We start from the raw sequence: 14,498 nt of genomic DNA, 5'->3' as shown, positions 1-14,498 counted from the left end.
TGGGGTCACATAGAGTCAGACATGACAGAGCACGAGCAAATATATACACACACACACACAAATTCAAATATTTGTCATTATATACTCTCATTATAAAAATACCATCCCTTTCATGATAGAAAGCCATCCCTCGGTACCTCTGAGGACTGGTTCCAGGAGCCTCCTTGGATACCAAAATCTGCAGGTGTTCAAGTTCCTTATAAACAAGGGTGCGGTACAATGAACACTGACAAGACAGGTCTGACTGTATGCACATGAAGAGATTCCCCCTTGCCCTCTTCCCTACAGGTTGCCCTGTTAAGAGTTCAGTGCATTTTCTGACTTGTTTATATACATGGGTGCTCATGCAGAAATACATATTTTGCTCCATTTTTAATAGAAATGGGACCTTACTATGAAGACTATTATGAAACTTGCTTTTTGCTCTCGAGAATATTGAGCTATCACCAGGGCAGTGCATTCCTGTGTCTCATTGTTTAACTGTTGCAGACACTCCATAATACAGAGGAGTCAAAGTTTAACCTTTCCTTGTTGACGGATATTTCTCCTAGTTTTCATCCTGCTTAATTTTCTAAAACCAGGTGTATTGAGGGATATTTTATATGCAGTAAAATCCATCCTTTTAAATGTGCAGATTATGTTTTAACAAACCATCATGTAACCACCACCATGATCATAATTTCCACGGCTGCAAAAGTTCCCTTATGTCTCTTTGTAGTAAACCTCATGTACCCTCAACCCCAGGCAAATACTGGCCCATTTTTATCCCCATAGTTTTCCTGTTTCCAGAATGTCATACAGTTGGAAGTATATAGTACATCACCCCCCACCACCACCACCACCAAGTCCTGCTTCTTTCACTTGGCACAAGGGATCAGATATTCGCCAACATGGCTGCATCACTCAGTCCTTCACCTACCTTGCTGAGTGAGCTGTATACATTCACTGTCTGCGCTAGTTTATCTAGTCACCAGGTGGTGGACATTCGGGTGGTTTCCAGTTTTTGGCAGTTAGGATCAAATCTGTTTAAACATTTGTGTACAGGTGTTTTGTATGTACATATTATTTTCATTTTTCCTGGGCAAATACTTAGGAGTGAGACTGCCGGGTTATATGGTGGTATGATTAACTTGACCAAAAACTGCCATACTGTTTTTCAGCAGACCTATATAATTCTGTATTCCCATGAGGGATTCTCATGAGAGTCCCAGGTGCTGTGCAGGTCAGTACTCGGTGCTGTCAGGGCTCCAGAATTTTAGCCATCTTGGTAGGTGTGTGACATTATTTTGTGGTGGTTTTAATTTGCATTTCTCTAATGACCAACAATGCTGAGCAGCTTTCCAAGGGCTTCTTTGTAGCTTCTTGGTGAGGTGTATGTGTAAAGTTACTGCTCACTTTTAAACTGGGTTGTTATTATTTGAGAGACCCTTGTACAGTCTAGATATAAGTATTCTATCTGTATTTTGTAAAGGTATACTCCTCTACAGGATGTTTTTAATTCTGGCTGCTCCTGGCCCTTGCTGCTGTGAGGGCTCTCTGGCTGCAAGCAGGGGGACGGGGACTCGTCACTGTGATGCGTGGGCCTCAGTGGCTGCGGCACTTGGGCTCAGTAGTTGTTCTGCCTGGGCTTAGTCGCCCCAAGGCATGTGGGATATTCCCAGACCAGGGATCGGCCCCGTGTCCCCTGCACTGGCAAGTGGATCCTTAACCGCGGGACCATCAAGGAAGTCTGTCTATAGAATGTTTAGTCTCCCTTTCAACATCACTGATGAGAAACCGTTACTTATTTCTCAAGTGCTATTAGCAGTTTCATGCTACACGGGTCTCTCTTTGGAGACCCACATGTGACAATGTTAAGAGAATGCACGGCTGAATGAATGCTCCTTACTGTCTCGGGTGTGTCCTGGGGGTGAGGAGAAGGTCATCAGTGGTCTAGAGGGGGAACTGCGCAGTAGGCTGACTTAAGGAAGGGATTCATTTGAGAACTCTTTTGGAAGCCTAGCATCCCATCGTATGTGACTTTTGCAAAACTCACCTTTTCTATTTCCACCGAATTAACAAAGATTCCTTAATAGTGTTGACAGACAGCTCAGACACAGCTGTATTCATCCTGTTTCCATTCTTGAGTCCCAATGTTCACTGTTCATGGATGAGCATGATAGGCTGTGCTTGCCTCTAGAAAGCTCAGGTGTTTTGACTTCACTATTTTTAATTGAAATACATCTGATATAGAAACACTGTCAAGGAATACAACATGATTTGATAATTTATATATTGTGATATAATTGCCAATGAAGTATAGTTAGCTCTTCTATAAAGCAATTACTTCTTCTGTTGTGGTATAAGTAAGATCTAGTCTCTGAGCAAGTCTGATGATTATTGTTAATAATACAGCAGTGTTATCTGTAGTCATTTTGCTCTTCGGGACTTATTTACTACTAGTTCCAAGTTTGTGTCCTTCAGCAACAACTGTCCTATCCCATCCTTAATCTCTGGAAAACACCACTTTTCTGTTTTTATGAGTTTAGCCTTTTTACCTTCCACACGTGACAGCAGACACCATTTGTCTTTCTCTGACTTATTTAGCACAATGCTCTCAAGGTCCACCCACGTTGAAAATGGCAGGATTTCCTTCTTTTCATGGCCGAATAATATCCCATTGCATAACATATGTATACTACATCTTCTCTATCCATTCATCCACTGATGGGCACTTAAACTGTTTCCATCTCTTGGCTGTTGGGAATAATGTTACAACAAACATGGGAGAGTGCATATTTCTTCGAAGTCCTGTTTTCATTTCCTTTGGGTATATACACACCCAGAAGTGGGATTTCTAGATCATACAGTAGTTCTATTTTTAACTTTTTGAGGAACCTCAGTATTGTTTCCCATAAGGGCTGAACCAATGTATATTTCTACCAACAGTGCACAAGAGGTCCCCTTTCTCCACATTCTCACCAACACTTCTTATCTCTTGCCTTTCTTCAGGACAGCCATTCTAACAGGTGTGAAGTGATAGCTCACTGTGGTTTTGATTTCCATTTCCCTGAAGAGTAGTGATGCTGAGTATTTTTTCATGTACTTGTTGGCCATTTGCATGTCTTCTTCCAGCCACTCCAGACTTTTCACCTGCAAACAGTAAGCCAGGCCAAACACCCACTAGTGGTGGCTAGTCATCACTAAGTGAGGAAAAGGATAAATGGAGAAAGCTCTACTTCAGTCTCAGCTCTTAGGGAGGCCCTCCAGGCCAATTAGGAGTAATGGGCCTCCAAAAAGGAGTCCTTTGACCCTATTTATTTCTTATTCCCTGTCTTTATTGATTAGCATTTGCAGTGGCGACAGACAAATGATTGGGACCTCAAACCTCTAACACACAATTCACTGAACGTTGGTTTGAACTGAAGCAACTTAGCACACACACACACACACACACACACACACACACACACACAACACATGCGGTTGTCAGGATTACATGAGTTGAAAGAAAGTCAAAGCGTTAGTCGCTCAGTTGTGTCCCACTCTTTGCAACCCCATGGACTGTAGCCCACCAGGCTCCCTGTCCATGGGATTCTACAGGCAGGAATACTGGAGTGGGTTGCCCCGCCCTCCTCCAGGGGATCTTCCCAATCCAGGGATGGAACCGAGTCTCCTGAATTGCACGTTGTAGGGCTGTTGTGAGGATTACATGAGTCTTAGGGGTCAAATGCCCAGCAGAGTGTCTGGCACACAGTAAGAGTTCAATAAACAGTTTAAAGTGGAAGCTACAGCACTGAAAAAGTCCTTTTTAATTTAGATGATTTCCAACAAAATCCAACAGAAGCTGTTAATTTTCCTATGATAAACCATCAAAGACTTGTACTGCCGGTCTGTCGGGTGTCACGTCATGCTGCTGTATAATCAGTGGTGGTACCTGCTCAGAGGAGAGGAAGTAGGGAGAAGCAAGCACGGGAGGGCGTGGAGAAGAGTGATGTGACGAAGTGATCTCCGATGCCTCCTCTTACACACTATGAAAACGATACTAGGCTTAGGAGCATGCTTTGGACCGTCAAAGCAATGAAAACTGAACCAAACAGATTCTCAGCTTGTCACCTCTTGGACCACACAAATGCCAGGGAAAATGGTCAGTACACTGAGACAAAAGGCAGGCTTTCAGCACGTGAAGTCTGGACGAAGGCAGCTACCTTTCAGCTGGTGCCACAGCTAGTGTCTTCCCATCACATTCCACTGTGATCCTGGATGCCCACGGAGCTCAAGCAGTCCACTCTAATGCTGCACCCCCTACGTGGGTACTTGAAGTGTAACAGGGATTAAAAGTTAGCAAGAGGAGCCTGACTTTAAAGGAGATAATGTAACCGTGTCCTGTGGGTCAGGAAGGGCTGATGTCTGGATTCAGGCAGGGGACGCCAAAGACCACTGGTTGCCACTTGGATCGCCTTTTTCTTGGTCTGGAGGTAAGACAAGGGGGAGTGGGGGGAGACTCATGGGCTTCTGGGAAGGTATACTCTAGCATTCACTTTATCCCAAAAGGGCAGAATTCTCCTAAAGATGGATTGGGATTCATGATAATATGTTGGGCAGGAAATGGTTCTAATAAAAAATGGACATTATCTACTTCTCAGCACTAATTCTTTAAACAAGATAGTATTTTAGAGCATTTAATACATCATTAGGCACTGTTTCCTCTTATTTTCATTAATATGTACCAATGGTGATGAAAACGGCTTCAAAGAAAATGTGATCATCAGGAACAACTGCACCTCTGCTGAAATCCAGGAGAGCTGCTTCTGATACCATACCATAGAGCTAAACTGGTTTACTTTTTAAAGATATATCACTTTGGATGCTACTGGTAACATGTGATTTCAAATCTTTCCAATGCCAAGCAACCACAATCTTACTGCATTTTGTCAGTTAAAATATCCCCAAAGTGTGTGCACTGGTTGAGTTTAACAATCTCATTGATTACATATGGCCTTCCTGTTGTCTTACGATGGGACATCTTACCAGGTGTATATCTCCCTCATCAGCTTTCCTCTCTCACCATCTCACAGTGGTTATAAGGGTTTAGGATTTTTGGCTGCCAAAACCATGTTTATCAGAGAAAGAGAGTCCTGAGATAAAAGAAAAAGGGAACCCAGGTGGAAGAGAGAGTCTCCTTCTTGACCAACAGTTGTATTTTTGTACTAAATAAGAAAGCGATTTCAAAAAAATTAATCAGGAATGGCACCAGTCTACCACCTATTCTACTGAATAGATAATAAGTATTTAAGAGATAAGATACTGTCAGTGTGATAAGGTGCAAGGTAACGAAAACAAGCTTAACAACCAAGTTGGCAGAAAATAACCAAAGCACAGCTTTAGATGAGACAAAGTTGCCCTGGCAACTCTACCAGCAGCAAGTTCTGGCAGGTGCTGTCACTACAAAAACAAAAGGCAGGGGCAGAGGAGACACAGGTCTGCTTCAGAGCAGTGTCATACATCCAAAAAGACAAACTCTGAACAAAGCAAATCACAGGTGCCCAGAATTCTCAGCTATATACAGATACAGCACACCATTATTCATCTGCTTGCCCACACTGAGGAATTGAGAGGTAATGGAGGGATGTCCCTGGTGGTCCAGTGGTTACAACTCCAATGCAGGGAGTGTGGGTTCAAGGGTTCAATCCCTGCCTGGGGACCTAAGATCCCACATGCCTTGCAGTCAAAAACCAAAACATAAAACAGAAGCTATAACAAATTCAATAAAGACTTAAAAAAATGGCCCACATCAAAAACAAACAACGCCTTAAAAAAAAAAAAGGGAAGGTAATGGAGATACAATGTTTGGTTACTGCAGCACAATAAGGCAGGATAAGATAGCTGGAGGTGGGAGAGGGGATGGGACCACTTTCCTTTGTTTTATTTCCCTGGGAATCCTAGGACAAAAAATTTAATGCACTGGTACTCAGTTTCAGCATTCTGCTGCTAAAAAATCAAATAATACAAGAAAATATTTATCTCAGTGGACAGATTATTTCCATGATTTGTTTTAATTACATAACATTAAAAAATTTTGGCATTTGCTGCTTCTTGGTTTTAAGCATACAGAAACAGCTGACAAAATTAACAAGTATAAATAAATTCTTAATTGTGTTTAGTTTGCTAAAGCTTCTTTTGTTTTGGTGATCTTATTCATGGTTTTGGATTGTCTAATATATAACATTTTGTGCTACGTAATACCATGGACAGGTATTGTTTTTATTTAAAACTAATTAAAAAGAAAGACAAGAGAAACACTTTCATTCCCCAGGAGCTGACGTTAACCTGTCTGTCTGTACACATCAACCTTACCCCTACAACCCTCCTTTAGGCGTTAAGCAGCCTTTGCCACACACCAGTCAATATAGGCTCACTGGGTGTGCAGTAAACATCTCTGAGAAGCTTATGATGGGGGATGTATATCCCGAATTGGAAAAGCATTTAATTTCTAATTATTTTAAAAGAAGAAAAGAGGAAAGAAAGAACAACTGACCATGTCTTTTTCCACTTCTCATGTCACTGTCACTAGGGTAAAGTAAGCTAATGATGCAATCTGCTATCTTGAAAAAGAAAAAAAAACAAAACAAACAGCTACCTGAGTACATACCCAAATGCTACCCTTTCATGAATACGTGCAAATATGAAACACAACCACCTGTTTTAAAAAAAAAAGACAGCCTTGCTCTTTGACAATTTCAGAATAAGGAACTTTTCTTTAGTTCCTTTTGAGAATTTCTGTAGTTGCCTACTTTTTTCTCCTGCTGTGCCAATCACTTTGGATCTACATCACTTCAACTCTTCACGCAAAGATGGGGAGTCCTCATTTAGAAAACATTTCCTAATTTTACATTTTAAAGTTAATATTTAAGAAGAAAAACCTTTCTACTCCCCACCCCATAATAATCTGGTTTAATACAAGTATATAAATAAAGATCTTCTTTTTCCTCAAAAATCATTTAAGCAACTTTACAAGAATTATTGTTTAAAAAATCTACCTAGAGAAATGAAAATACCAGTCATTTCCCCCCTATAATAGATGGTGCTCAAGGATTCACGTATCAAGGCTGTCTGCTCAGCTCATCATCCTTTAGTTCTGTTAGGCGGGCTTCGAATCTTCTTAATCACTTTTTTCTTCTACTTGATAATGTCTGTATTCTGGCTTCAGTTCCCATGTGTTTTTGTGGATCCCTTTTACATTTTGAACACCAATTTCCTTTAAGATGTCCTTCAGGTACGACTGAAAAACAGAAACAAAATAACCTTGACAGAGGAGATAAAGAAGGCAGGAAACAAAAATATAAAATAAATGATACACTAAACTACATCTACAAGTAACAAGAATTGTGATTCTGAAAGCCCCATTAGATTTCTCTATAATGAATATCAATAAACTGCCTTTTCGATTATCTGCACACAATAGATGATAACTGCACTAAATATGATTATTTGCATTAAAGGGCTTGGAAGTCCTGTGTGCTAGCAGCCTTGAGAGCTAAAAAAAAAAAAAAAAGAAGGAAAGAGAGTCTAGAAGGAAACACACTAGAAAATTTGCTGGTACTTAATTTACACAGTATACCAAGTATAATGAGACCCTGAGTTCCGTGGTATCACTGAGTTCACAGTCAGATAGGGTTATTCTTGGATAGCAAAGAGTCATTTTAGAAGCAGGAGCATATGTTATTTTTCTATGAAGCAAGCACATGACAGGTACCCAGAATTCTCAGTTCTAAGGTGAGTTCTCAAATTTGCTATTGGGTTACTTGCTTTTCTTGTGTAATAAGGTAAGTCATTATGTACGTTTAATATTGTTTGTATCACATGGCCAAGGTTGCCTAGACAGAGGAAGGGAGCATAAGTTATGTTAAAAACCCTGAGGGCTACAGTTTTCTTGGGTTTGGGTCCACCAAAGAATAGAGGTGAGAAATGATGGACGTCAGAACTCTGTATTATGCCATTTCAGGCACCTGAAAATTCACGTATTACCCAAATGATCACTAGAGGCATGAAAATGATGGCTATGAAAAATGTAGTATCGAACCCCACCTTTGCTTGCCAATGCCCAAGGTGAAAAAGCATCTCACTATAAACCAATATAAATTACAGTACTTCCTTCTTGGGGAAGAGAGAAAAGTTAAATATTTAAAATGAATTCCTCCCCCCCTACACAACCAACGAGCCAAACAAGAATTTTTGTGTGTATGCTTCATAGAACCAGTTACAGGTACATTACAGTGATGGAAGATGTAATAGGATGTAAATTTTTTAATTTATGGAAATAAGGCACTAGTTTAAAAAATGGCTGATAACGGCTTGATAATGTTGAAGGCGGTGCCTTTCTCAAGTGTGATGCTAGACCACCTGCATCAGAACTTCGTGGGGGCCTGTGAACTAAACCCTACTGTAGGTCGAGTGAATTAAATCTCCGGCGCCAGGCATGGGAAACTGCATTTCACAAGCCCCCTGGAGCCTGACTGAACCAAAGTCCACAGCAACTGCTCAGAACACTCTTCTGGCTCTAAAGCTCTGGGCTCTTTCGGTCCTTGCAGTGTTGTTTAGTTTTCTGAGCCTCACTGTTGCTGGAGAGTGTGTGCTAACCGACATCATCGAACACCACCTTACACTGACTGGTGTGGTGTTCTACAGTTTCAACTTTTATTTTGGGGTCCCTGGTGAGCACTGGAGCTACATACAGGTCTCTCTAACAGCCTGGATGGCTCAGCTCTCGCTTGAGCGGCTTCCCCACCCCAGCAGGTGGCAGCAATGAATTGACGGAGGCCTGGGCTTCCCCAGGAGGAGGCCTGCCTGCTGCCTCCCACGCCTTCTGGAGCTGGCTCCAACAAGGGACCCGTGTAAATGAGTCAGCGAGTTACTCAAGTGGGCTTCAGACAACCAGGTAATATGCACGCCTGCCATCTGCTACTTCAGATTGCATAGAAAACATGGGACACTGTTCATAAACGACTTTCTAGTTAAACAGGAATCATAAATGGAAAATGACAGGATGGGCTTTGGTTTTCAGCTTGGGTGCCATGAATGATTTCTTTGTAAAATTCCAAAGAACGGTTTATTGTGAGAATGGCTAGACCCTGGGTGCAAACAATCATACAACTGGGGACACAGTGCAAGAGCTCAAAAATGAAGAGAGCAGGTGCCAGGAGCACTGAGGTTGCCAGACAGACACTGTCTTCTCAGGCCTACCATGCCCATGTTATAACCTGGATACAGAGGATGAAAAGCCTAGAAAGGGTTTAACACAAAATACTGTGTCTTAAGTGTACAAATTCAGTCGCCTTCACTCTCATTTTATTACATTAGCATAATAAAGTTAAGGAGTACTTTTTTTATGTATAAAGATGTCACACTTTTTTTTTTTCCTTTTTTATCAATAAGAATGCCAAGACCTTTGGCATTTTATCAATAAGAATGCCAAGTCAGGGGTCCACTGATTTGTCAGTTGACAAGATGGGATCAGGGTCATAGTACAGAACTCTTTTCTGGGGTGGGAGAAGGGGCAGACTTCAGAAGTTTGACAATGTTCCAAACCCCAAACCTAACAGCACTCTACTAGAACCAGCTGAATTACCTTGGCACACAGCGTTAGCAGAGAAAGAAGTAGTAACAACAGAGAAAAGCAAGGTCAGAGAATCCTAGAAGGAAGGACACAGGGAAAGGACAGTGAGACTACGTAACTTCTCTGACTTCCTCTCTGGCCTCCAGGTTAAATTCCAAACTCTCGTGCAGGCATCCACCCAGGTCTGTCTTTTCACAGTGGCCGGGCACTGGCCACTTCTTCGTCCGCACGCTCTTGTGCCCGCCCTTTGCCTTCCCTGTAAGGCTTATCCCGTTCCTTCAGGTCAGAACTCCTCATCCTTTTAGATGTGGGTGCAAATGTCACTTTCTCAGGGGAACCTTCCAGCGGTCCCCGCCCTCAGATCCACATGTCATGCGGTGAGGACTTCCAGGGAGGGCCCTCACTGCATCAGCGCTGTGTGTTCAGGTCTGGCTCTCCCACCAAAGCCTGCGCGGCCGCCGCAGGGCCTGGCTGCTGTCAGAGGCACGGGGTGCACCAACGCTGAATGAACCGGGGATGCTTCAGAGTTAGAGAGGGGCCAGGAGCGTTTCGCTCTTGTATGGGGGGTGGTGGTGGTTAGGGGGAAGATCACTTAGAAGGCCCAAGGGAATAAACTCTACTAACTCTAGCTGTTTTCCTTTCTCATCTCACTACCATATAGAGCAATGACCCTGTTTGAGAATAAAAATTGATAAAACTGTATTACCTGAATCTGAATTTACTACTAACATCTGTACTGTGGTGCTAAAATATTATTGAGACAAAGCCAATTGGGGTGGAAATTTTTAAAGCTTTTAGCAGGACTGAAGATTAATTTGTAATCGGACTTCCCTTGTAAAAAACTGTGTATCTTCACACTGGGATTTATCTGAGCACCAGGCTGAGTGGTACACAGCCTGTTTTCACCCTCACAGAGTTCCCAGTTTAAGCTCAGGGTGTACATGGGGAAGCGCGGGCACGGGAGCAGGCAATGGCACAGTTAAAGAGAGGCAGAGGAACAAGGGCACACATGGCGGACATCAGGGGAGCACCGGAGAGGGGCCAGAGCCAAGCAGCTAGGTCCTCTGAGGATGGACACTTGATCATTTGAACTAAACGGCTATTCTGCGTGGAGACCAAGGGGCACTAGTTCTCTTCTTATAGTTAAATAATTCTAAACACTGATTCTGCAATTTAATCTTTCGCGTAACCACTTGTATTTTAAACAGAGGATTCCAGAACTGAGAAGATCACCTTTATGTCACATAGGATTGGAAAGATTTCTCGTTACCTACTATGGACAGTTTGGCGGAACAAGAACTGAAATAATAAACTGGCTCAAGTCCAGCAAGTCTTCATCAAAGAGAATGTGTGGGGGTGTATCCACAGCGAGTCTGCACGCAGAGAAGAAAGGGAGGGGACAGCACAGCCTCCTTGCAAGGAGGCAAGGCACACACTGGAGCCGAGAAGTCTACTGAGCAGGATGTGCTATGCATTTGTGGATCAAGACAAAACTGTGGTGGCCAAAAGGCTGGAAATTCACACGTCAAATTCCTGACTTCTCCCCCAAGATCAGGACAAACCTAGTCACAAGGCACAAACCCAGTCACAGTGGCCTGTTTTAGCTTCTCTTCTTCACTCTCCTTATCTCCTTCCACCCCTGCCACTTTTCATATCATCTTTTCCTCTACTGCAAATGGAGGATTTATCTGTGTTTCATTTCATCATAAATTAGTGTCAAGCATTACCACAGATAATAATGAATTAACTATACCTTATTCCTAAAAATTGATTTAAAAAAACACCAACATATATCTTTGACAGAGAGCTGATCACCAAACAATAATGCTTTTAGGTAAGCTAAAGATACAAACTTACTAGACTTTTCATCACAAAACAGTCCCCAAAGGCTGGAGTGAATGTGTATTACATAAATCTACACCAAAAGATGGCACTGGTTAATACAGTCACCAAAGGGAAACTGCTTGTATGCTTTTTATAAAGTGACCCAGTGGCAAGGGCATCCACGATCAGTTCTGTTATCATTTCAAAGTATCACTTCATATTTATGTGATTTTTGGATGACTGACTGTGACTCCTGCAAGCAAGGTTGACAGAACAGAGGACTTACTGACGAAGATGTTAGTGGCTCCAAGGCACAACGTTCTTGCATTAAAAAAAAAAACAAATTAAACAAACTACACATTATGCGTAAGCTGTGAACAAAGGCAACCTATGTTTTCTCTCCTTTAGAGAGAACCCTGAACGGGGGAGGGAAGACAGTGTTGAGGGTTTCTCTGGAACCTGGGCTATCTCAGCAATTTTCTCCCCTGTTCCTGCTGGTTTTGTCTCTGTTTTCACACTAGTCTCTGTCCTGTTTTCCTCAGGGTCCCACAGGCTGCATTCTTCCCTCTGTAAAACTCTAAGGAACACAGAGATGATGGGTAACGAAATGGCCAAGCCACAAACCCTACCCACCCCATGGCCCTCCCTCCCTAATCCAAACTCTAAAAAAGAGAAATTTATTACTGCATTAGCATCTATATGCTGGTAAATCATCTTATTTTCAGTCACACTTCATCTGTCCAGCCGTGGCAAGTGACTCACATGCTCACATATTTCAGATAAAGTTTACTTCCTTTGGGCCAAAACTGTGAATTTTAACTATGTCTTTAATGCTTTCTAAATTGTATTAGTTTAGTTGTATGCTAAACATAATATAACATAACTTAACCTTGGAATACTGGCTTGGATAGTATGGCTACCAATGGGGGGAGAAAACATACATATAGTTAATGTTAAAATGCTAATTAGGAAAGTACAATCAAAAGATACTCAAAACTAGATACAGATGAAAAAAATTCCTACTGAAATATAAATATGAATTCTTGCATTTAGAACTACAGAAACTAACTACTAGTGCAATTAGTGTGATGAGTAGTTTAGCTATTTTTATTTTTTAGTTGGAGGAAAATTGCTTGACAATGTTGTGTTGGTTACTGCCTGACATGTAGTTTAGATTGTACAAAGAATAAGAAGATATCAACTGACATAGTCATATTACTCCATCTGAAAACACTGCTAGAAACTAAATGGCAAGCAAAAAAGTCTTTAGGCATTTATTTTACCACAGACAATTTTTAGAAAATTAGCTAGCACTCTCGATGATGAAGCATTATTCACCCTTAAAATATACGGAACAGACAGTAAAGTTTTACTCTAACGCAACAATATATAAAAGCTCTTGCTGGCTAAGGATTAAAAGAGGATTGATGACAATTGGGGAGTTCCTCAGTTAAACAGAGTTACCAAGTGACCCAGCAGTTCAACTCTCAAGGGAAATAAAAATATATGTTCACACAATAACTTGTACATAATGTTCATGTATCAGCCTTGTTACAGTAGCCAACAAGAGGAAACAGCTATCTATGGGCGAATGGATAAACAAATCACTGCATACCCACAGAACGGTATATATCTGGCAATAAAAAAAGAAGAAAATACTGATACATGATACAACATGGATGAAACTTGAGAAAACATTACGCCTAAGTAAGTCAGTCCTAAGAGACCACATATTATATGACACCATTTGTATGAAAATGTCCAGAACAGGCAAATCTTTAAAGACATAGAGGAGATCAGTGGTTTGCTAGGGCTGGGGGGGAGGGGTGGGTGGGTGCATAGGAGTAATTGTTAACAGGTACAGAGTTTCTTTGAGGGGTCAATAAAATGCTCTAAAATTGGTTGTGGCAATGGTTGTACAACTATGTGAATATATGAAAATGCACTGAACTGTAACTTAAAAATATATATAATTGTACTGAAAACAAGGTTTAAACCGATGAGAAAAAAAGACCTTTCTAGCTGATAACAAATTAAGATAACACCATTTTTTATTACCAAATTACCAAGGGTAAAGTAACATTTCCAATTAACAGTGGCAAGCTCTTTGGATCAGTCCATATGGACTGGAAAATACAATGGAATTAGAATATCTGTCTTGGCACATTCTAGAAGGAATGGCTCTCTGCTGCAATACAGAACTGAAGGTGGCCAGCCAGGAAGGCACTATAGGGTTTTCTGCCAACAGGTGTATCTTCTGGGATCAATGCCCCTGCTGAGTTAGAGAGACCAGGAAGTTTCAGACACTTATCGAAGCCCACAGGGTAATGTCTTCTCTTAGGTAGAGACCAACACAAAGAAAACGACTTCTTCTCCAAGACAATTCCCACAATGGTAAGCCTGAAACAAGTCTGGCCTTCCAGTTTGCTTTAGGGACTCGCTTTAGGGTAACGAAATCAGGAGGAGGCAGCTAATGAGCTTAAACATGTATTTTTTACCTCTTACCTTTATTCATTTTATTTTAAAATCAAATGGGACTGGAAAGGTAGAGAAGGAGATTTTATGGGTAATGGCATTTTCAGAATAAATACAAACTGTATGGCCTACTGCTTAATTAAAAACTCCAAATTTTATATGTAGATACTGCCCAATTTTGCTTACTGGGAGCCTATGTCAGATACTACTTTTACCGACATAGTATTTCATATAAAATAATGACTTGATTGGTTACATCAACAAATTGACCCCCCAATTTTACCTCATTCAGAATTAGGTAAAAAAATAAAAAGGCTGAGACAAATCATAGAATAAATGAAAAGAGAAAATGTTACCATTTCATAATAAACTTGGTCGTAGATCTATTAGTTATTAGCAACTTCTTTTCATAAGGAAAGCATTAAAATTTTATAAATGCATTTAAATTTTATCCATTTATATTCAACATAGTTAATAATTTATTTTAATATGACATTTCATACTCTAAAACTTTTAAGTAAGGCTCAAATTAACAAGATAGCAAATAATTATTTTTTAGCACTACACTCTAACAAACTGAATTAACCAGCTGCTGCAAATAATT

The 14,498-nt window shown here is 41.0% G+C and overlaps 1 protein-coding gene across 1 annotated transcript in view; it reads right to left on the bottom strand.

The window, feature by feature from the left end:
• Positions 1 to 3,768: 3,768 nt before the first annotated feature.
• The window catches only part of GTF2F2 (general transcription factor IIF subunit 2), a 136,336-nt gene continuing 125,606 nt past the window's right edge, over positions 3,769 to 14,498 (bottom strand). Inside the window, exon 8 of the mRNA XM_070471201.1 lies at positions 3,769 to 7,261. Within this exon, the coding sequence (XP_070327302.1) occupies positions 7,142 to 7,261 (120 nt within the window). The 3' untranslated portion in view covers positions 3,769 to 7,141. The remainder of the gene's footprint in view (positions 7,262 to 14,498) is intronic.

Source organism: Odocoileus virginianus, chromosome 8, assembly GCF_023699985.2.
Source record: "Odocoileus virginianus isolate 20LAN1187 ecotype Illinois chromosome 8, Ovbor_1.2, whole genome shotgun sequence".
Taxonomy (NCBI): domain Eukaryota; kingdom Metazoa; phylum Chordata; class Mammalia; order Artiodactyla; family Cervidae; genus Odocoileus; species Odocoileus virginianus.
The sequence above is the reverse complement of the archived record's forward strand: the minus strand, read 5'-3'. Positions and strand labels throughout refer to the sequence as shown.